Consider the following 22,324-nt stretch of genomic DNA (forward strand, 5'->3'; position numbering starts at 1 on the left):
TGGAGTAGGCGGACGTACCAACTTCCACCTCCCATAACCAAAGTGGATTACAAACTAATTTTAAGAACCATCATCTAGAAAAACCAATTTTGGACTAAACTAAGAGGATTCTACAACCAAGGAACACTAAAGAAGCCACACTGAGACTGGTAGGAAAAGCAGAAACGAAGAGAGGGCTGCCCAGCTCCCTGGAGCAAAGGGCAGCTGGGAGAAAATTCGCATGGGGGGAAGTGAGTTTAGCGGAGAGGGGAGGGTCCTGAGCCCCAAGAACAAAGCCCCAGCCTGCAGCCCCAGAGCCTAGAAGAGGCATATGGACAGTAGTTAGCTGCGAATCAAGTCAGGATACTGTTTGTGAGAAAGAGACAGATTTCTCAGACCCAGGATTCTTCTTAAAGGGACCGCACAGAAAACCTCTCTCACAACCACTCACCCGGGGCTCTGGAGGCGGGAGAGAGGAGAGGACCGGAGCAGCGGGAAGAGAGTGTAATCTAGGAGGCAAAGGAAGAAACACTTTGAGGGACAGCTACCCTAACCCCTGTGCTGAGTCACACCCCAAATCTGAAGCAAATATTTGCCCTGGAAACAGCACTACCAGCAAAGGGAAGGAGGACACCAGCCAAACAAGCTCTCCTGCAGCACTCAGAGCAGAGTCGCTTAGGAGGAGGGAGCTTTTGGGACTACAGTATGGAGTGTTAGGGTCTGAGCTGCAGAGCCCCCACCCTGCTGAGGGCTTGCTGGAGGGCAGTCGGTGACAGGATGCGGAAGCGCGGCTCCATCGGCAAGGGCAGAAACTGGCCGGCCACAACTGAGGCCCGGGTGTGAGCTCAGTCTAGGCCAAACGGTGGAAGGGGGGGGAAGAGGACGGGGATGGGGACGCACATGGAGGGGACGTGCAAAAGTGGTCAGCAGGCCCTGGCAGGTTGGCTCAGTGGTAGAGCGTCGGCCTGGCGTGCAGAAGTCCCGGGTTCGATTCCCGGCCAGGGCACACAGGAGAGGCGCCCATCTGCTTCTCTACTCCTCCCCCTCTCCTTCCTCTCTGTCTCTCTCTTCCCCTCCCGCAGCCGAGGCTCCATTGGAGCAAAGATGGCCCGGGCACTGGGGATGGCTCCTCGGCCTCTGCCCCAGGTGCTAGAGTGGCTCTGGTCGCAACAGAGCAGCGACGCCCCAGAGGGGCAGAGCATCGCCCCCTGGTGGGCGTGCCGGGTGGATCCCGGTGGGGCGCATGCGGAAGACTGTCTGACTGTCTCTCCCCGTTTCTGGCTTCAGAAAAATACAGAAAAAAAAAAAAAAGTGGTCAGCCCAGCTGCGGGCCGCCTGCAACCTTGCCTGCGGGTGAAGGGCGGGAGCGCTGGAAGGGGCGAAGACCCGCCCTTGAGAAAGGGCGCTGTGGGCACACAGCCTCGTCCATCCCGCGGAACTGAGGCTTGCAGCCCAATGAAACAGCCAGCTCCTACCGTGAGGGTGAGGCAAAAGACCAGAACAGGTAGACACCACGATTAAGCAAAGATGCTCACCCTGCCGTTGCCTGTGGTGCCGACTCCACCCGCGGGGGTAGGCATAAGGCTGAGGCCAAGGTCTCTGAGGCTTGCAGTGCAGACACGTGATCAAAGCCCCTCCCTTGGAGGAGTGGCAAAAACCGCAGTGACAGCCCCAGCGGGTTGGCACAGGCAACGCCCATACCCAAACGCCCTACGCAGCAGGAGCAGAGGGGGTGGAGGACCTGCAGACAGACCACACCTAGGGAACACAGAGGCCATACCCTTTGAACTCCAGTGGCCAAAACTTTCTTATACATAGACAAAATGGGGAGGCAGAGAAATGCAACACAAATGAATCAAGAGAAATCCCCGGAAAAGGATCTAAATGAGTCAGATATAACCAAATTACCAGATGAAATGTTTAAAATAACGATTGTTAGAATGCTCAAAGATCTTAGAACAACAATAGATGGTCATTATGAACACCTAAATAAAGACAAAGCAAATATAAAAAAGGACACTGAAATAATAAAAAAGAATCAGTCAGAAATGATAAATATAATATCATAAGTGAAAACCACAATGAAAGGAATTAAAAGCAGGATGGATGAGGCTGAGGATTGAACCAGTGAGATAAAATAAATAAAAATACAGAAGCAGAGCAGAAAAAAGACTCAAAAAGTCTGAGGAAACTCTATGAGAGCTCTGTGACAACGTGAAGAGAAATAACATCCGCATCATAGGGGTTCCTGAAGAAGAAGAGAAAGAATAAAGGATAGAGACTTTGTTCAATCAAATCATAGCTGAAAACTTCCCTCAATTGATGCAGGAAAAAGTCACACAAGAAGCACAGAGAATTCCACTAAAGAAAAACCCAAAGAAATCTACACCAAGACACATCATAACTAAAATACCAAAGCTAAGTGATAAAGAGAAAATATTAAAAGCTGCTAGAGACAAAAAGGCTATCACCTACAAAGGAGCCCCCATAAGGATGACATTTCACTTCTCAACAGAAACACTTGAGGCCAGAAAGGAATGGCAAGAAATATTCAAAGTAATGCAGAACAAGAGCCTACAGCCAAGACTACTTTATCCAGCAAGGTTATTGTTTAAAATTGAGGGAGAAATATAAAGCTTCCCAGACAAAAAAAACAACAACAAAAAAAAACACTCAAGGAATTCATTACAACCAAACCAATGCTGCAAGAAATGCTAAGGGGCCTGTTGTAAACAGATCAAAGGGGGAAAAGAACACAGGAAAGAGGAATACAGCTTTAAAGAATAAAATGGCAATAAACAACTACATATCAATAATAACCTTAAATGTAAATGGATTTAATGATCCAATCAAAAGACATAGGGTAGCTGCGTGGATAAGAAAAAAGGACCCATACATATGCTGTCTACAAGAGACACACCTTAAAACAAAAGATGCACATAGACTGAAGGTAAAAGGATGAAAAAAAAGATTTCATGCAACTGGAAATGAAATAAAAGTTGGGGTAGCAATACTTGTATCAGACAAAATGAACTTTAAAACAAAGGCTATAGTAAGAGATAAAGAAGGTCACTACATAATAATAAAGGGAGCAATCCAACAGGAAGATATAACCATTATAAATATCTATGCACCTAATATAAGAGCACCTAAATATATAAAGCGTTTGATGGATGTAAAGGGCAAGATCAACAGCAATTCTATAATAGTAGGGGATTTCAATACCCTACTAACATCACTAGATAGATCCTCAAGAAAGAAAATTAACAAAGAAACAGCAGACTTAAAAAACACACTAGATCAACTGGATTTAATAGATATCTTCAGACCATTCATCCTAAGGCAGCAGAATATACATTCTTTTCAAGTGCTCATGGTACATTCTCTAGGATAGACCACATGTTAGGGCACAAAAGCAGTCTCAACAAATTTAAGAAGATTGAAATCATATCAAACATATTCTCTGATCACAATGGCATGAAACTAGAAATCAACCACAACAGAAAAACTGAAAAATACTCACACTTGGAAACTAAATAGCATGTTATTAAATAATGAAAGGGTTAACCATAAGACCAAAGAAGAAATAAACAAATTCTTGGAAACAAATGATAATGAGCATACATCAACTCAAAATTTATGGGACACAGCAAAAGCAGTCCTAAGAGGGAAGTTCATAGCATTACAAGCATACCTTAAGAAGCTAGAAAAAGCTCAAACAACTTGACCCTGCATCTAAAAAAACTAGAAAAAGAACAGCAAGTAAAGCCCAGAGGTAGAGAAGGAAGGCAATAAATGACATAGAGACTAAAGAAACAATACAGAGCATCAATGAAACCAGGTGCTGGTTCTTTGAAAAGGTAAACAAGATCGATGAACCTTTAACCAGACTCACCAAGAAAGAAAGAGAGAGGACTCAAATAAATAAAATTAGAAATGAGAGTGGAGAAATAACAACTGACAAAACAGAAATACAAAGGATTATAAGAAAATACTATGAAGAAATGTATGCCAAAAAACTAGACAACCTAGATGAAATGGACAAATTCCTTGAAACATATAATAGTTTAAAAATCAATCTGGAAGAATCAGAAAACCTAAACAGACCAATTACAATAAATGAGATTAAAACAGTTATCAAAAAACTCCCAACAAAGCAAAGCCTGGGCCTATGGCTTCATAAGTGAATTCTAACAAATATTCAAAGAACTAACTCCTATCCTTCTCAAGCTATTTTTAAAAATTCAAGAGAAAGGAAGACTTCCAAGCTCCTTTTTTGAGGTGAGCATAATTCTGATTCCAAAACCAGACAAAACAACACAAAGAAAGAAAATTATAGGCCAATATCCCTGATAAATTTAGATGCTAAAATCCTCAACAAAATATTAGCAAACTGCATCCAGCAATATATGAAAAAAATTACATATCATGATCAAGTGGGATTTATATTGGGGAGGCAAGGCTGGTACAATATTTGCAAATCAATCAATGTGCTTCATCACATAAACAAAAGGAAGGAGAAAAAACACATAATAATTTCAATAGATGCAGAGAAAGCATTTGATAAAATACAGTACCCATTCATGATCAAAACTCTCAGCAAAGTGGGAATACAGGGAACATACCTCAACATGATAAAGGCCATCTATGAGAAACCCACAGCCAACATCATACTCAATGGGCAACAGTTAAAAGCAATCCCCTTAAGATCAGGAACAAGGCAGGGGTGCCCCCTTTCATCACTCTTATTCAACATAGTCCTGGAAGTCCTAGCCACAGCAATCAGACAAGAAGAAATAAAAGGCATTCAAATTGGAAAAGAAGAAATAAAATTATTATCATTATTTGCAGATGATATGATATTGTATATAGAAAACCCTAAAGTCTCACTCAGAAAACTACTGGACTTGATAAATGAATTCAGCAAGATGGCTGGATATAAAATTAATACTCAGAAATCAGAGGCATTTTTATATACCAACAATGAACTATCAGAAAGAGAAATTAAAAAAACAATCCCCTTCACTATTGCAACGAAAAAAATAAAGTACCTAGGAGTAAATTTAACCAAGGAGGTTAAAGACTTGTACTTGGAAATTTATAAAACATTGATAAAAGAAATCAAGGAAAATACAAACAAGTGGAAGCATATACCATGCTCATGGTTAGAAGAATAAACATCATTAAAATGTCTATATTACACAAAGCAATTTATAAATTCAATGCAATGCCAATTAAAATACCAATGACATACTTCAAAGATATAAAACACATATTCCAAAAATTTATATGGAACCAGAAAAGAACACGGATAGCCTCAGTAATCTTGAAAAGGAAGAATAAAGTGGGAAGTATCACACTTTCTGATATCAAGTTATACTATAAGGCCATTGTACTCAAAACAGCCTGGTACTGGCATAAGAACAGGCATATACATCAGTGGAACAGAACAGAGTACCCAGAAATAAACCCTCACCTTTATGGACAACTGATATTTGAAAAAGGAGAGAAGAGCGTATACAATGGAGTAAAGACAGCCTCTTTAACAAACGGTGTTGGAAAAATTGGACATCTACCTGCAAAAAATTGAAACTAGACCACCAACTTATACCATTCACAAAAAAAAACTCAAAATGGATAAAAGACTTAAATGTAAGCTGTGAAACCATAAGCATCTTAGAAGAAAACATAGGCAGTAAGCTCTCCGACATCTCTTGCAGCAATATACATGATATTTACTGATTTATCTCCACGGGCAAGTGAAGTAAAAGAAAGGATAAACAAATAGGACTATACCAAACTAAAAAAGCTTTTGCACAGCTAAAGACAATAAGAACAGAATAAAAAGACAAACTACACAATGGGAGAACATATTTGACAATATGTCTGATAAGGGGTTAATAACCAAAATTTATAAAGAACTTGTAAAACTCAACACCAGGAAGACAAACAATCCAATCAAAAAATGGGCACAAGAAATGAGTAGACCCTTCTCCAAAGAGGACATACAGATGGCCAATAGGCATATGAAAAAATGCTCAACATCACTAATCATTAGAGAAATGCAAATTAAAACCACAATGAGATATCACCTCACACCAGTCAGAATGGCGCTCATCAACAAAACAACAGAGAATAAGTGCTGGTGAGGATGTGGAGAAAAGGGAACCCTCCTGGCACTGCTGGTGGGAATGCAGACTGGTGCAGCCACTGTGGAAAACAGTATGGAGATTCCTCAAGAAATTAAAAATGGAACTGCCTTTTGACCCAGCTATCCCACTTATCTTTATTATATGAGGCTTAAGTGTCTGTTTGTCGCCGATAGCTTATTGGTTGCTTGCATAACTGTACTAGCCAATAGGGTGAAGTTGCCACAGCATTCAAATAGTCCCGCCTTCTGGCATGCCACCTCACAAATTGAGGTTAAAGATTGGAGCAATTATTATGCTGTTAAGAAATCTTGGCCTGACCTGTGGTGGCGCAGTGGATAAAGCCTCGACCTGGAAATGCTGAGGTCGCTGGTTCGAAACCCTGGGCTTGCCTGGTCAAGGCACATATGGGAGTTGATGCTTCCAGCTCCTCCCCCCGTCTCTCTCTTCTCTCTCTCTCTCTCTCTCCCCCTCTCTCTCTCCTCTCTAAAATGAATAAATAAAATGAAATAAAAAAATTAAAAAAGAAAAAAAAAAAAAGAAATCTTAACACCAGAAGGGGTCTTTGCAATGGTACAAGACTATACGTTCTCCAATTGAAAAATAATGTCATAATAGCTAAGTCTTTGGCTCCTCTAAAGGTGAAATACATGTCATTCCAAGAATTGATTTGGCTCCATCTCAAACAGGGTTGCCGTTTCAATTGAGACGTAGACAATTTCCTGTAAAACTTGCCTTTGCTATGACCATCAATAAGTCTCAGGGCCAAACGCTTAAGCATGTTGGCATTTTTTTACCTGAGCCTGCATTTGGACATGGTCAACTTTATGTTGCCTGTTCAAGAGTTCGTGAAAGAACGGACGTAAAATTAAAAATAATTGATGGTCCTCTGCAAGGCGAGCTTAAAAATGATGGAAAGATCTACACAAGAAATGTTGTGTACAAAGAGATCTTTGACATGTGAATTAACATTTTATTATTTAAATCACCTTTATTTATTGAGCTAGCGGTGGCTCTTAAGAAATGTACAGGCAGTGGTTTCCTTCATTGCACTCTACTTTAAGCAATTAAGCAAGTAGAAGGGGGAAACCCCATGGGGCACTAAGCAAAGGGGCGTCCTCGCCGCCTGCCCTGGGTAATTCAGTTTGAATTAGCAGACACCTTTGCACAAATCATTTTAATTACAATTTATAATATCTAGAACAGCGGTCATTTCGTATGACCGCCGGGCTTTCTAGTAGGAATATACCCCAAGAACACCATAGCACTGTTTCAAAAGGAGTAACGCACCCCCATGTTTATGGCAGCATTGTTCACAATAGCGAAGATTTGGAAACAGCCCAAGTATCCATCAGTGGATGAGTGGATTAAAAAGCTTTGGTACAGCCCTGGCTGGTTGGCTCAGTGGTAGAGCGTCGGCCTGGCGTGCGGAAGTCCCTGGTTCGATTCCCGGCCAGGGCACAAAGGAGAGGCGCCCATCTGCTTCTCTACCCATCCCCCTCTCTTTCCTCTCTGTCTCTCTCTTCCCCTTCCGCAGCCGAGGCTCCAATGGAGCAAAGATGGCCCGGGCGCTGGGGATGGCTCCTCGGCCTCTGCCCCAGGTGCTAGAGTGGCTCTGGTCGCAACAGAGCGACGCCCCGGAGGGGCAGAGCGTTGCCCCCTGGTGGGCAGAGCGTCGCCCCCTGGTGGGCGTGCCGGGTGGATCCCGGTCAGGCGCATGCGGGAGTCTGTCTGACTGTCTCTCCCCGTTTCCAGCTTCAGAAAAAACAAAGAAACAAACAAACAAAAAAGCTTTGGTACATATATACTATGGAATACTACTCAACCATAAGAAATGATGACATCGGATCATTTACAACAATATGGATGGACCTTGATAACATTATACTGAGTGAAATAAGTAAATCAGAAAAAACTAAGAACTATATGATACCATACATAGGTGGGACATAAAAATGAGACTCAGAGACATGGACAAGAAGGTGGTGGTTACGGGGGTGGGGGGTGGTGGAAGGAGAGGGGGTTGAGGGGCACAAAGAAAGCCAGATAGAAGGTGACGGAAGACAATTTGACTTTGGGTGATGGGTATGCAACATAATCAAATGTCAAAATAACCTGGAGATGTTTTCTCTGAACATATGTACCCTGTTTTATCAATGTCACCCCATTAAAATTAATAATTAAAAATACAAAAAAACAAACAAAAAAATTAAGCATGTTAACTTCAGACTTACTATGAAAATAATGTAAAATGTTAATAACTTTTATATGGATTACATGTTGAAATATCAAATTTTTGGATATAATGGGGTTTATAAAATTACTTTTATTAAAAAAATATATATATATAATATACTGCCTCTGTCAAGGGGGTATCACCCCAAGTGTGTGGCACCAGAGTGTCAATAACAGTAGTGGATAGACTTAACAATTGTCACATGTGCACATGTATTTGGTGGTTATCGCATGTGTATATGTGCTGGGTATGGTACTGAAACATTTATACCATCTTTTCACTGAAATTTCACCATGAGCCCATGAGGTAGATGTGGTAGGTGGCACACACTGTTGCTCCTTCACAGAGGAAGACAGGTACAGGGAGGTAAAGTAATGCGGAAGGTCATATAATGAAGGGTAAGCCCGTGCGCTCATGGTTACTTGGAACTGTTCAGTGTTGGGTGAGCAATTTTTGAAGCAGAAGGCCAATTATGGGAGAAGTGTTTGGGAACTTATCTTCTTAAAGACCCTAATGGTAAGGGGGAAAGGGTCTGATTCCTGAAAGCAAGATAATGGGAGGGGGAGGGGGCACATGGCTTGAGTTGTACTGGCATGTGTTATAATGCCAACCCTTCAAGCCTAGCATCTAAACTGCTGGCACCAAATCTCACTCTTCTGTGCCTTTTTCAGTTAAATATTTTCAGAGCAGACACACACCCCTCTTCAGTGTTTGAGCTCTGAAGCACCATTTCCTGAATTTTTAAAGGCTCAGATACATCTTTCTGGTCCAGTTCTTCCATATCCATTTGACTTGTCCTTGTCTTTTGGTAATTGAGGCAGCCAGAGAACTAGTCAGATAGAGAAGAGCAGGTGAGCCGGCCAACTCCCCAAATGGGCATTAACCACCACATTGGTCCGAGCTGGCACCTGGGGTAAGCTGAACCCCACTGCAGTCTAACTCCTGTCCCCTGCCCCCTAGCCTCACAGCTCCAATTCTTAACATCATTTCTGCACTTGAAGCTTAGTTCTTAATGAAAAAGCAGGATGCACTCTGAATGCTCTTCATTTACCAAATTAAGAGAGGCTTCTAATTCTGCATGAGGAATATGGTTCTGTACAGTTTGCTAATCTAGTTAACCAATTTTGACACACAGAATAAAAGTGGCTGACTTCTGCTCCCCATCTGTTAAGGAGGGAAGTAAAGAGAAAGATAATATGTACCAGTTTTAATTGTCTAAAAACCAGATACAAGTATTAGGGGAGAAAATGGCATGGGAGAACATCCTACCCTTAAATGCTTAAATTGAATTTTTAATAATATATCTTATTTAACCTAATGTATCCAAAATATGTCAACATAAAGTCACTTTATAATTATTATTTTACATTCTTTATATCACATCTTCAAAATCTGATAGGTATTTTACACTTATATCACATCTCAATTAGGATGCTTTATTTTTAGCCTTTAAAGGGAAATACAGTCCTGTTCCAAAATAAAGTTGCGTTTAGCACCCTCTTCCAAAAAAAAAAAAAAAAATCTACACTGCTTCAGCTATAAAGTGTAAATTGATAAAAGTAGAAAAAAGCAAACAAAAAATCTGGGGTAGCAATACTAATACCAGATAAAATGGCCTATAAAAGAAAGGTTATAACAAGAGACAAAGGACCCAGCAACCCTAATTCTGGGTACTTGCCGGGTTTCCCCAAGTATAAGACGCACCTTAAAAAATAAAAAAAATAAAAAAAATGGGGGTCTAAAAACTGGGTGTGTCTTATACAGTGGTTGTAGGGGTTTTTTCTACTTGTCTTTCCTGCTTTTTTGTGCTTGTTGAGGAGTTGTATGAATTTTATGATGAATAAAACTTGAGTTCAATAACTATCTAATATATTGTTTTTCAAATTTCGAGCCTCAAAATTAAGGTGCGTCTTATATATGGGGGGAATGGTACCTGAAAAAACCTAAACCATTAAATTGAAAAGACATTTGGCCCTGGCCTGCTGGCTCAGTGGTAGAGCATCAGCCCAGCATGTGGATGTCCCGGGTTCCATACCTGGTCAGGGCACACAGGAGAAGTGACCTTCTGCTTCTCCACACTTCCCCTTCTCTCTCTCACTTTCTCTCCCTCTCCTGCAGCCATGGCTTAATTGGTTTGAGCAAGTTGGCTTGGCGCTGAGTATGGCACTAAAAAAATGGCCCCAGATAGGCAGAGCATTGCCCCCCAGTGGGTTTGCTGGGTGGACCCTTGTTGGGCACATGTGGGAGTCTCTCTGCCTCCCCTCTTCTCACTAAAATATTAATAAAAAAAGGAATATGCATCCAAATGTTCATTAGAACATTACTTACAAGAGCCAAGATATGGAAGCAACCTAAGTGTCCATCAATAGACAAATGGATGAAGAAGTGATGCAATGGTATATATAACTCAATCATAAAAAAGAATGAAATCTTGACATAGGCAAAACAACATGGATGGACCTAGAGGGTACTGTGCTGAGCGAAATAAGTCAGAGAGAGAAAAACAAATGCCATATGATCCACTTATGTGTGGAATCTAAACAACAAAATAAATGAACAAGCAGGCCAGAAACAGACTCATACAGAGAACATTTTTACAGTTGCCAATGGGAGGGGAGTTGGGGGAAATGGATGAAAAAGGTGGAGGGATTAAGAAGTACAAACTGGTAGTTATAGAATAATCATGGAGATGTAAAGTACAGTACAGGGAAAATAGTCAATAATATTCTAATAACTCCATATGTTGTCATATGGGTACTAGCTTTATTGGGGAGTTCACTTTGTAAGTTACAAAAATGTCTAATCACTGGGTTCTACACCTGGAACTAATATAATATTGTATGTCAATTATAATTGAAAAATAAAAATTATTTTAAAATACACAAAGGCACAAACCTCTAGTTGTAAAATAATAGTGCCCGACCAGGCAGTGGCGCAGTGGACAGAGCGTCGGACTGGGATGCAGCGAAACCGGGTTCAAGACCCCGAGGTCGCCAGCTTGAGCACGGGCTCATCTGGTTTGAGCAAAAGCCCACCAGCTTGAACCCAAGGTCATTGGCTCCAGCAAGGGGTTACTCGGTCTGCTGAAGGCCCGCGGTCAAGGCACATATGAGAAAGCAATCAATGAACAACTAAGGTGTTGCAACGTGCAATGAAAAACTAATGATTGATGCTTGTCATCTCTCCGTTCCTGTCTGTCTGTCCCTGTCTATCTCTCTCTCTGACTCATTCTCTGTTTCTGTAAATAAATAAATAAATAAATGAAATAATAGTAAAAATAAAATAATAGGATGTAATGTACAGTATGGTAACTGGAATTAATAATACTGTACTGCATATTTGAAAGTGGTTAAGAGCATAGATGTTAAAAGTTTCATCCCTAGAAAAGAAGTGTTAACTATGTATGCTGAAGGATGTTAACTAGGACTTACTGAGGTGATTATCCTGCAATATAAACAAACATTGAGTTATTATGTTGTAAACGTGGAACTAATACAATGTTATGTGTCAATCATACCTCAACTAAAAATAAAATTAAACATTTAGTTCCACAGTTCCACTAGCCACACTGAACTGAGCTTTGAAGAAGTAGGAAGCAAGCACTTAACATACTCCTCTTTCCCAGCCTGGCAGAGGTAGGTGCCTGAAGTAATGTTGATAATAAACACTGCCATCACGATACTAGTCACTAGAGCCTGCTCAGTGCCACACATTTCTGAGGACAACATCCCCATTTCACAACAGAAGACATTCTTGCACCTCCCCTGTCTCCCTCTTGCTTGCTTGTTCACCTGTATGCCTTCTTCACTCAGGGACGTTCATGAAGACATGAACTGTCTTATTTATCTCTGTCCCCCAAGAAGCTAGCACCGGGCCCATTACAGCTTTATCTAAGACAATGGTAGTCAACCTGGTCCCTACCGCCCACTAGTGGGCTTTCCAGCTTTCATGGTGGGCGGTAGCAGAGCAACCAAAGTATAAATAAAAAGATAGATTTAACTATAGTAAGTTGTTTTATAAAGATTTATTCTGCCAAACTTAGCGAAAATCCAACTTGGTAAATGAAGTACTTGGTAAGTAATTATTATATGCTTTAACTTGCTGTAACTCTGCTTTATACATTTTATAAAGTAAAGTTACTTCCCTACTTTATAAATCACCATTACTGTGGAACCGGTGGGCAGTTAGAAAATTTTACTACTAAAAGAGATACAAAAGTGGGCGGTAAGTAAAAAGGTTGACTACCCCTGATCTAAGAGAAGTATCTATCTTCCTGTTGAGCTTGCCTTTACAAGCTAGAAAGGCACTTTGCCAGGTGCTGGGAGGACAGCAGTAAGACAAGGCCTCTGCCCTCAAAGGGATTACAGCAGAGAGGAAATGACGCACGTTCAAACACACAATCAGAATGAAGCATTTGTAAGTAGGTATTAAGTGAACACTGAGTCAGGGGAAGCTAAGGGTATGAAATGGTATCACACTTCCTGGACAAGAAAGTGCAAAGGAAGAAAGCAGGATTAATGGAAAAGCCCTCATAAAGATTTAAGAATGCCAAAGCCTCCTCAGAATAATTCTCCAACTCATCATCCTCTCTCTGCAATCAGTTGGCTTAGGGCTCTTTTCTCAAAGGCCTGCTTAGTCTGTAAGTGCTAACAACCTGTCATTCAGCAACCCCACTAAACTAATCTGTTCAGCAAGGCACTTTTCAAAAGTATTCAGGAAAAATCCTTCCTCACAGTCTGCAGACAAATGAGAAATACCAGACCTGACAAAGCTCACAGGTCTCTCTGCTATAGGACTTCTCAGAGCCTTTACACATGTATCAGTGTACCTTATGAATCTGTACCTTGGGGGGCAGGCCAAACCTGCATGCAGTATTTCTCATATTTGATGGATTGGAAATGCTTTTTACAAGTATATCCTTAAACTACTGTTTTATGGCTACACTTTGAGAAACACTGGTTTATTTTCTGTAATTTCTAGTGATTAGCACTATGCTCCATGAAGCACTGATCTTTAAACTCAAGTTCTGGTAACTTCCAGGAACATGAAAACTTTCCAAAGTGGAAAACAAATAGCTTTAAGTCACAGCGGTTCTCAACCTGTGGGTTGCGACCCCGGCGGGGATCGAACGACCAAAATACAGGGGTCGCCTAAAGCCATCGGAAAATACATATTTCCGATGGCTTTAGCCACTGAGAAGCCACGCTACCATCTGCAGCAGCGCTATTCAGCTTGAACGCACGCCGTTATGGACATGCGTTCCAAACTGAATGCCTGTGGTCATGCACAGATGTGATTGCATCATCCGGGGCCTAAGGGGCGGGGGGGGGGGGGGGGGCGCTCCACAGTCCATAGCAGTGCGGCTGCTCGTCCATAGCAGCGCATTACGTGTGTCCGGCGCTTGCTGACGTCATCAGTGAGCGGGTGCAGCAAGCGCTGCAGGACAGAAGCCTAGGAGGCGGAGAGGCAAGAGACAGAGAGCCAAGAGAGCCTGCGAGACAGCCTGCTGGTGTAAAAAAGGTTAATAATGTAAAAACAGTACTCACACCATACACACAATACTGTGTAAGTGTAAGGTGCTTTGTGTGTAATCATTACACAGTACACAAAGCAGCTTACACTTACACAAAGCACCATACATGTACAGTGTGAACTACATCGGTCTTATACTATAAGAGACCACTATAAGATGTAGTTCACACTGTTCCCCAATGTATAATTATCTCCCGTATCTCCCACTATTTTCCCATATTCTGAATGAGGAAACTGCTGAAATCAGTGGTTTCCGGCATTGAATCCGCCTCCTATTGATTTCACTGGGAGTGCGGCGGATTTTGTGGAAGAGAGCTCCCGAGAATCTCGGGTTACCACACAATCTGTCGCAGCCTCCTTTTGAGTTCAATAAGAGGCGGCGAAATGACAGTTCCTGACACATTTCTTCCTCTCCTGTTCAAGTCAATGGGAGGCCGCAGCAGATTCCGCTCAAATATAGAGCATGTTGCTTAATTTTTTCCACGCTAGAACTTTTCCTAGAGCAGAAAAATTCCAAAGGTGGAATCCGCCACCCCCAATAGACTGAAAGAGGCCTCACACTGAGGAATCTGCTGTGCGGATTCTGCAGTGTAAAAGATCTGCCTCCTATAGAAGTCTATTGGGGGTGGCGGACTGAAAGAGGCCTCACACTGAGGAATCTGCTGTGCGGATTCTGCAGTGTAAAAGATCTGCCTCCTATAGAAGTCTATTGGGGGTGGCGGATTCCACCTTTGGAATTTTTCTGCTCTAGGAAAAGTTCTAGCGTGGAAAAAATTAAGCAACATGCTCTATATTTGAGCGGAATCTGCTGCGGCCTCCCATTGACTTGAACAGGAGAGGAAGAAATGTGTCAGGAACTGCATTTCTGCCGTACAGGGGATCTCTCTTCTGCGGAATCCACGGGTCTCCCATTGAAGTAAATGAGATGTGGATTCCACCGCAGAAACCACTGCTTTATAGTGTGAAAGAGCCCTGAAAGATACCATGCTGTGCAGAAACTGCAGTGTATCCTATGACGTAGTTCACACTGTTCTATATAGAAAACTTGCCACTAACTTGGAAAAAACAGATCCATTAGTTAAGCAGCTATTTACGGAATGGTAGCCCCAATACACTAGGTAAGGAGGTCCATTAGTAATAAATATTTCTCAATATATAATTAAATATTGTTTTTGTGATTAATCACTATGTTTAAATTATGTTTGATTTGTAGCAATGAGAATACATAATGCATATCAGGTATTTACATTCTGAATCATAACTGTAGCAAAATTACAGTTATGAAGTAGGCACCAGAATTATTTTTTGGTTTGGGGTCACTGCAACATGAGGAACTGTATTGTGGGGTCATGGCATTAGAAAGGTTGAGAACCACTGCTTTAAGATGATCAATTCTGGGTCCTGGCTGAATGGCTCAGTGGATAGAGCGTTGTCCCAGAGCACTGAGGTTGTGGGTTCAATCCCTGGTTGGGGCACACATGAGAAGTACTCAATGAGTACACAACTAAATGGAACAACTATGTGGAACAAAGAGTTGATGCTTCTCTTTCTCCCCCTGCTCACTCCTCAAATCAATGGAAAAACTTTACAAAAAGAAAGATAATCAATTTTGGATATTTAACTTCCATACATACTTTTCCCTAAAATTAACCTGCCCAAGAAAGCCTATGGCTAAATTTCCCTTTCTACCTCCCCTTTCACATTTGATTTTCTCCCATTTTACAAAAGAAAGACTCAAAGGGACAGAAACAAGCCTCACACCCCTCTTCTCCACTGCTCTGCCCAGCCCTGCCCTGGCCCTCAACCCCTCAGGTCGGGAAACTGCAGCTGGAGCCTGTCAGCTACTGAGGTGTAAGCTATGACGCATGCACTTAGACAACTGCTAAACAACTTAAAAGACTGCATCCTCGCTCCCCTCACCACCACTAGGCTAAGTCCACTCTTCCTGGACTAATCTTTCTCAAAATGCTTCATCCTATATTTACCTGTTCAGGAATGACAGTGGCTCCCAGGAAAATGTAAACACCTTGGTTAGCATTTATCCTCCTGTTTCCAACCCCCTACATTCTCTGTTCTGACATGTATCTTCCATTCCAGTCAGAGAGGTCTCCTGGTCTCTCTTGTTCCCTGCCTCCATGCTTTTTCCCACACCATATCACCTGCTTTGAACACCTTCTACCCCTTCCTACTAATTATTATTCTGCTTATCTTCCAGTGCTATCTGCCAGTCCACACTGCTGCCCCTCTTTGGTAAATTTTCTTACACCATACTGCATGACTCTAAGTGGCCGCCTGAAGAAGTTCTGGCAAGGTTCAAATCCTAACTCTCTAGCTGTTTAAAGTAAACTTGGGAAATTATTAACCTCTTTGAGTCTCATCTGCAAAATGGGAACGTCAATTACATCACAGATTTATAAAGACAGGTGAAATGAAACCATACTGGAAAGCCAAATTAACAAGTCACTAAAACATTTAAGTTCTATGAGGGTAAGGATTTTTGTCTATTTTACATTCTGATGTAATTTAAGGCTTGAAACAGTATCTGGAACACAGTACATATTCAGTAAATAATGGGTGAATTATATGATTGAAAGAATAAACAATGTAATCTATTCTGTAAACCTTTGATGTAAACACTTGATCTAATCTACTCCACAAACCTTTGATATAGGCATGGTACCATTCCCATTTGAGAGACAAGGAAACTAAGGCCTTGCACAGGCAGGAAACAGAGCAAGGATCTGAACCTTGGCAGTCTAACTCCAGAACACAGCGTGGGGCACTCTGATGTGACTATCCTACCTAGTCTCATCCTTGAAGTTGGTTATCAGAATTGGTCTGTTTCTCTGACCTGCTTTCCACAGCACCAGGCATCCAGTAACTACCAATACTCGGCTGGCAAAGGCCAAGAACAAGACTGTCTTACACTTTGCAGTAAGCCAGTTACCTGGGAAGACTGTCTCAGGGAACGTGAGGCTATGGCATGGTCTTACCTTGCCCTTGAACAGAATTACTGGGCACACAAACCGTCCTCTGCACCTGGCCATCTTGCTGCGGTTAACAAGGTCTTGCAACTTGCTCACTTGCACAGTGCTCTGAAACCTGATGCATGGACAAGAGAGGCAGGTCAAGTTGGTTTCTAAGTGGGCATGTGTGTGTATGTGTGTTTTCACAAAAAGTCCAGGCTAGGTTTGCATATATGAATGAATATGCATTTGAAATTTAATAAGTGCTCTGAGTCCTAAATTCTAGATCATTGATTTAAGTTTTGCAGGGAAAGAAAAAAGGGCTATATCACAGGTATTAAAATTTAAGTCATCCTGGCCCTGGATGGTTGCTCAGTGGTAACGCATTAGCCTAGCGTGTGGAAGTCCCTGGGTTCGATTCCTGGTCAGGGCACACAGGAGAAGTGTCTATCTGCTTCTCTACCTCCCCCCCCCCCTCCACCTCCCACAGCCATGGCTGGAATGGTACAAGCAAAGTTGGCCTCAGGCACTGAGGATGACTCCATGGCCTTGCCTCAGGTGCTAAAATAGCTTGGCTCCCAAGCAACTGAGCAGCAGCTCTAGATGGGCAGAGTATCACCTGGTACGAGCTTGCTGGGTGGATCCCAGTCAGGGCACATGCGGGAGTTTGTTTCTCTTCCTCCCTGACTCTCCACTTAATAAAAAAAATTAAAAAAAAAAAATTAACTCATCCTGATTTCAGAACCTTTAAGATTAAAAAAAAAAAAAAAAAGTAAGCTACTCTGAAGACATGGGACATAAAATACAGAAATATACACAGCAAACCAAATGATGATTACCAGTTTTTTCCTCCCAAGTAAGATAGCAGGTGCTCTGGGGACTCTCTGGAAATCAAAGGGCCATTTTTGCAGAAACAAAGGAGGTGAAAAAGCAGCTATTTTTGGCATTGAGCAGCATAACAGTTATGGCACTCATTTGATAAGGGAGCTTCTGGAATACGAAAGACTCGGGTTTGGAAATGAGCTGCAGCAAGTCACACCCCTATCAAATCATATCAAATCACATCATATCACTAGACCCCTAACGTAAGGGTCTAACTCTCATAGATTCACCTACTGATCCTTAACAACAAAAGGCTTCAAAGCAGCCAGTCAGAGCTTCTGGTTGCAAAAGAAACAAGAAGCAGGAAGGTCACAGGTGGGACATAATCCCAGCTATGCAGAGTAACCAAGCAGCGGGAGAAAAGACTCATGTTCCCACCTTACAAGGGTTGAGCTTCCAGGTCAAGTTCTAGAAGGCCTTTAACTCCCACACTGTAATCCTTCTAGGAATCTGCATATTATTGAAAAGCACATGCTCACAAATAACTGCTTCAGAATGAACAAGTTTCAGTGACTCCTACACTACTGATTCCTCAGTAGCTTTCATAAGCCAGTTACTAAAAATATAACTACTATCAAGTATGAGTATAAAATTAAAGTTAAAACGAGTTGTTCAAATAAAAACTTGAACAAACAGTTTGATCCTGGAAAGAGGACAAACGAGTAAAAGAAGAGGACTTATACTTCCCACGGTGTATTTTTCTGAAGGTCTGGTTTAAGATGTTACTTTTGTAATATATTTTTTTAAAGGGAGGATGACAAACTTGAAGAAGTGGGTATCCCTCTTCAACATGCCTGTAGGGTGGCACTGACCACCAGCTTAGAAGACATGGCTCACTGAAAACAAAGTTGCAGCCTTCCTACTCAGTTTCTCTATTAAATAAAGAGGCACCTCAGTACAAAATAATTGTCTAATTAAATTCAGAGGCGTTAGAATACAAGAGAGCATATACAATACTGTTCATAACAGTCTTCTACCTTCTGGCTGCCCCAGGCCATTTTCACAGATCTAGTCATCACCATATATTGCAGCTAACTCTACCTTAGCTCACACCAGCAGTTCGTCTGAGCACTACATGCCTTGAAACTACATTTGATTTTCTCAGGTTCAATCCTTCCACTGAGCAAACTCTCCACAAAACCAAGGTGTAGAACATGCCAGTATTTACCTTATACGGTCTCTGTGCAGCCTTGTAATGTACTGGCAGGCACACTTACTCTTGTTAGGCTAGTTGGAGGTTTCTTTTCCTGGTTCCTCTACTCAAAGAACCAATTCAGTTTCTGTTTTCAGTTCTGGTTTTTATTTCTATTATCTCTTGGTCTTAGGATCTTTTCCTTACACTGCTCTGCACTGAAGTATGTCTGGCACACGGTGCTTTTGTTTGAATGAATAAGTGTAGGCTTGTGTATTTGTTTGTTCTGCAGTCCTTAGCCTCTAACACCTGTGGAATGTGATGCCATCTCTGGGTAGATGAATGTCAGAATTGAGCTGAACTGTAGGACACCCAACTGGTGTCTTGAGAATTGGTGGTGTGGGGGAAACCGGCCCTACCTACATGATGAAAATGGTTTAGAACTTTAACCACTATCCCCCAATGCCTCATCTGTACTTCCCTAATTCTAGCTCTTGATACAATATCATTGCTTATTTATTGCTCTATGTTTCTCACTAGACCTAAAGATAGGGGTTTCATCTATCTGGTATGTTTTCCAATGGATTCCTGGGGTCTACCATACCACATGGCAGGAGCCCAATGAGCACTTGTTAATACATATATGTCTTGGCTGTTCAGAGACCTCTCTCCAGGCTCCTATTCCCAGATGATTTGCTAAACTGGGGAGGTGGGTTAAACAGATCTAACCACTTCCTAAATTCAGTTCTACTCTATGTAACTCAATCTAATTAGTGTCATAGTAACAAAGCCAGATATGTAAAGCAGCAAAAATTTCTACTTCTGCCCACCTAAAAACATGCATATACTCCTTCTCTTCAACGAAGAGGCATCATCCACTCAGTATCACTTCAAGGCCTTGCAAGGAGTAAAAAGTAAAAAGAAACACCAATAAAAACTCCAGGTTTAGGGATGTACCACAGGAGCTCTAGCCTAGAAGGTGAGATACTGCTAAACAAGGCAAGAAAGCCATAGTGATGACAGAAAAAAAAGATAGGTAAACAGAGCAGGGTGAAAAAGACCTGGTATTTAACTTCACTCTGCTAACTACATCTGTGGGTTTCAGCTCCCTCTTCTGTATAATGGAGGTGATACTGTCTTCAGTAGGTGATTACAGGACTTGAGTGAATTAGCGTGTGAAACACATGCCAAACAGCAGAAGGCACTCGACAAATGTTAGTTTCTTTCTCTTTAAAGGCTGAATTGAATCAGCATTAAACTATCTCCTTCCCAGAAAAGCTTGTGAGGCAACCAAGACTGAGTTCCTTAGAGTAGTGCTACTATAGGGTAGTTTGAAATTAACTGGGAGATTGTTAGAAAATGCAGAAGCTCAGGCCCCACTCTAGACCTACTGAGTCAGATTCCGCATTGTAACTAGAGCCCCAAGTGATTCACTCACAAAATCAAGTTGGAAAAGCACCACCTTGACTACAGCTGAGCTTAGTATTATAATGCCATTGTAAAACCAACAGAAAGCATGAAGAGGGTTGGAAGGAGGACAGAGTAAGGAAAAAGAGATCTTGTTCAGAAACTTTAGCTTAAGGGCTTGTAGATGGTGAGTTGATCTAACTCTGGAAGAAATCAGGAAGAGAGATAAACCATAATTATGGACCATAGGAAAGCCCAATTCTTTAGGCTTGGAGACCCCTGGAGTTCTTGGGTTATACAACTGAGGATATAATTTCTAAATCTACATAAAATTTGTTTTTCTAATACATTTCATTTTTCTCAGTGAACCCCGCTTTAAGCTCACAAGATGGCACACTTGGAGACATCCCATTTCACATATGAGAAAACTAAGGCTTAGACCTTGAACTCCTCCAAACTAGTTGTTCAGCTTGAAAGCCTTCTTTATCTCCTGGTAGCCACAGCAGTGGTTCTCAGGTTACAGCATATGTAAGGCTGATCTAGAGAGCTCACTGAGAATGTACGTTCTGGAAATTCTGATTCAGGAGCCCTAGACTCTGTGATTTTAATGAGCGTTTAGGGGATACTAAGAACTAAAACTACTAACACCCAAAGGCCCACACTCCTTGGCCTGATGATCAAGACCCTGTACAAGCTGGTCCCAAAGGACATTTCAGGGACACTGCTACTCATTCTTACAATTCCAGCTGAAAAGTATCTCTACCAAGGGGTCTTCCCAAATACTCACACACCAGACTGCTGGTATGATGACTACAACAGCACTTCTCAAACCTTGCTGTGCATACAGATCACTGGGAAATCTTGTTATGCTGTGACTTTCATTGATTCAGTGGCTCAGGAACACAAGATTCAGAGTTTCTAGCCAGTTCCTGGGTGCCCTGATGGCCTTGCTGTGGGAAGGGATGTCCTGCTATACTTCGCAGCATGACTCTACTGTAGCATTCATCCTCACACTACATTCACGGGGTCAGGCTTTCACAGACATTGTTGAAAAGCTCCTGGAATTCCCTTAAAATCAGTAGCAAGCAGGGAGACTAGGGGAACAAACTTTGAGATCAACTTGAAGCCATTTCCTACCTAGAGCCTTGATGCTGGTTATTTTTTAGCATCAAACAACTGCTACCATTTACTGACCACTTTTAACCTGCAGCCTGTGCCAGGTACTTTATGTCTGCTCTGGTATGAACTGTTACTGCATAAAAAGCACTCAGACTTTGGCAGGCCCTGAATAAATGGTAGCTCTTATTCCTAATTCTTACAACAAATATGCCAGGCTTGTAATAGCCACCTTCATTATCAGGGATTGCACTAGCCACTTTTCTAAAGAAGTATACTTACAATGAGAAAACTAACAAAGAAGTAACTTACCCAAGTTAGTTACATAGCCAGCAAGTAAACTCAATCAATCAGACTCCAAAGCTCAGTCAGGCTCTTAGCATTTTGACACAGCACACCTCTCATCCACATTCTCTTAAAAAAGGACACTGAGGTTCAGAGAGGTGAGCTGTGAAATCAGCAGGCTTAGGACAATGAGCTGCTATAAGGTGGGAGTGAAATGGAAGTCTAGGGCTGTGACTCCCAACCCCCATTCTATGTCACGCTGCTTTACCAATCTTATATAACAAACCTTGATGTAAACAAAAATTTGGATAAGGTTTAACACCTGGGGAAAGTGATTCTGCTCAGCTCAGTGCCCAGCCCAGCTGCAGAGTTTCTGACTCTGGGGGATGAGCTGTCAAAGGCCTCCCCAGATAGGCATACTGGTCACATGATGCTCACGTGTCTTTCTCCTTCTCAGAACTTTCATACTCCAGGAACACGATGTGCTGGGGGTAGTGGCCGCAGATATCCCCATTCACATTTTGTATTACGCTGTAACAGTAGTCTCGGCCAAACAGCTCCAGACATCTCTTCTCGATGCGCTCAACCTGCACAGAGGAGGAGACTTGAAAATAAAGAAGATTCTGGGGCTCTGAGTGAG

General features: G+C 41.9%; 1 protein-coding gene across 4 annotated transcripts in view; it reads right to left on the bottom strand.

Annotated features, from left to right (window-relative positions):
• The window catches only part of MTMR14 (myotubularin related protein 14), a 69,032-nt gene that overhangs the window by 45,203 nt on the left and 1,505 nt on the right, over positions 1-22,324 (bottom strand). For 2 of the 4 annotated variants that reach the window (XM_066350924.1, XM_066350923.1), the window contains exons 2-3: positions 22,123-22,271; positions 16,890-16,998 (exon numbers count right to left, since the gene is read on the bottom strand). In XM_066350924.1, the coding sequence (XP_066207021.1) occupies positions 16,890-16,998; positions 22,123-22,271 (258 nt within the window). Of the gene's footprint in view, positions 1-16,889; positions 16,999-22,006; positions 22,088-22,122; positions 22,272-22,324 lie in introns of those variants that run through there. The other 2 variants (XM_066350925.1, XM_066350926.1) reach the window with 2 other exon arrangements.

Source organism: Saccopteryx leptura, chromosome 10, assembly GCF_036850995.1.
Source record: "Saccopteryx leptura isolate mSacLep1 chromosome 10, mSacLep1_pri_phased_curated, whole genome shotgun sequence".
In the NCBI taxonomy this organism is placed as follows: domain Eukaryota; kingdom Metazoa; phylum Chordata; class Mammalia; order Chiroptera; family Emballonuridae; genus Saccopteryx; species Saccopteryx leptura.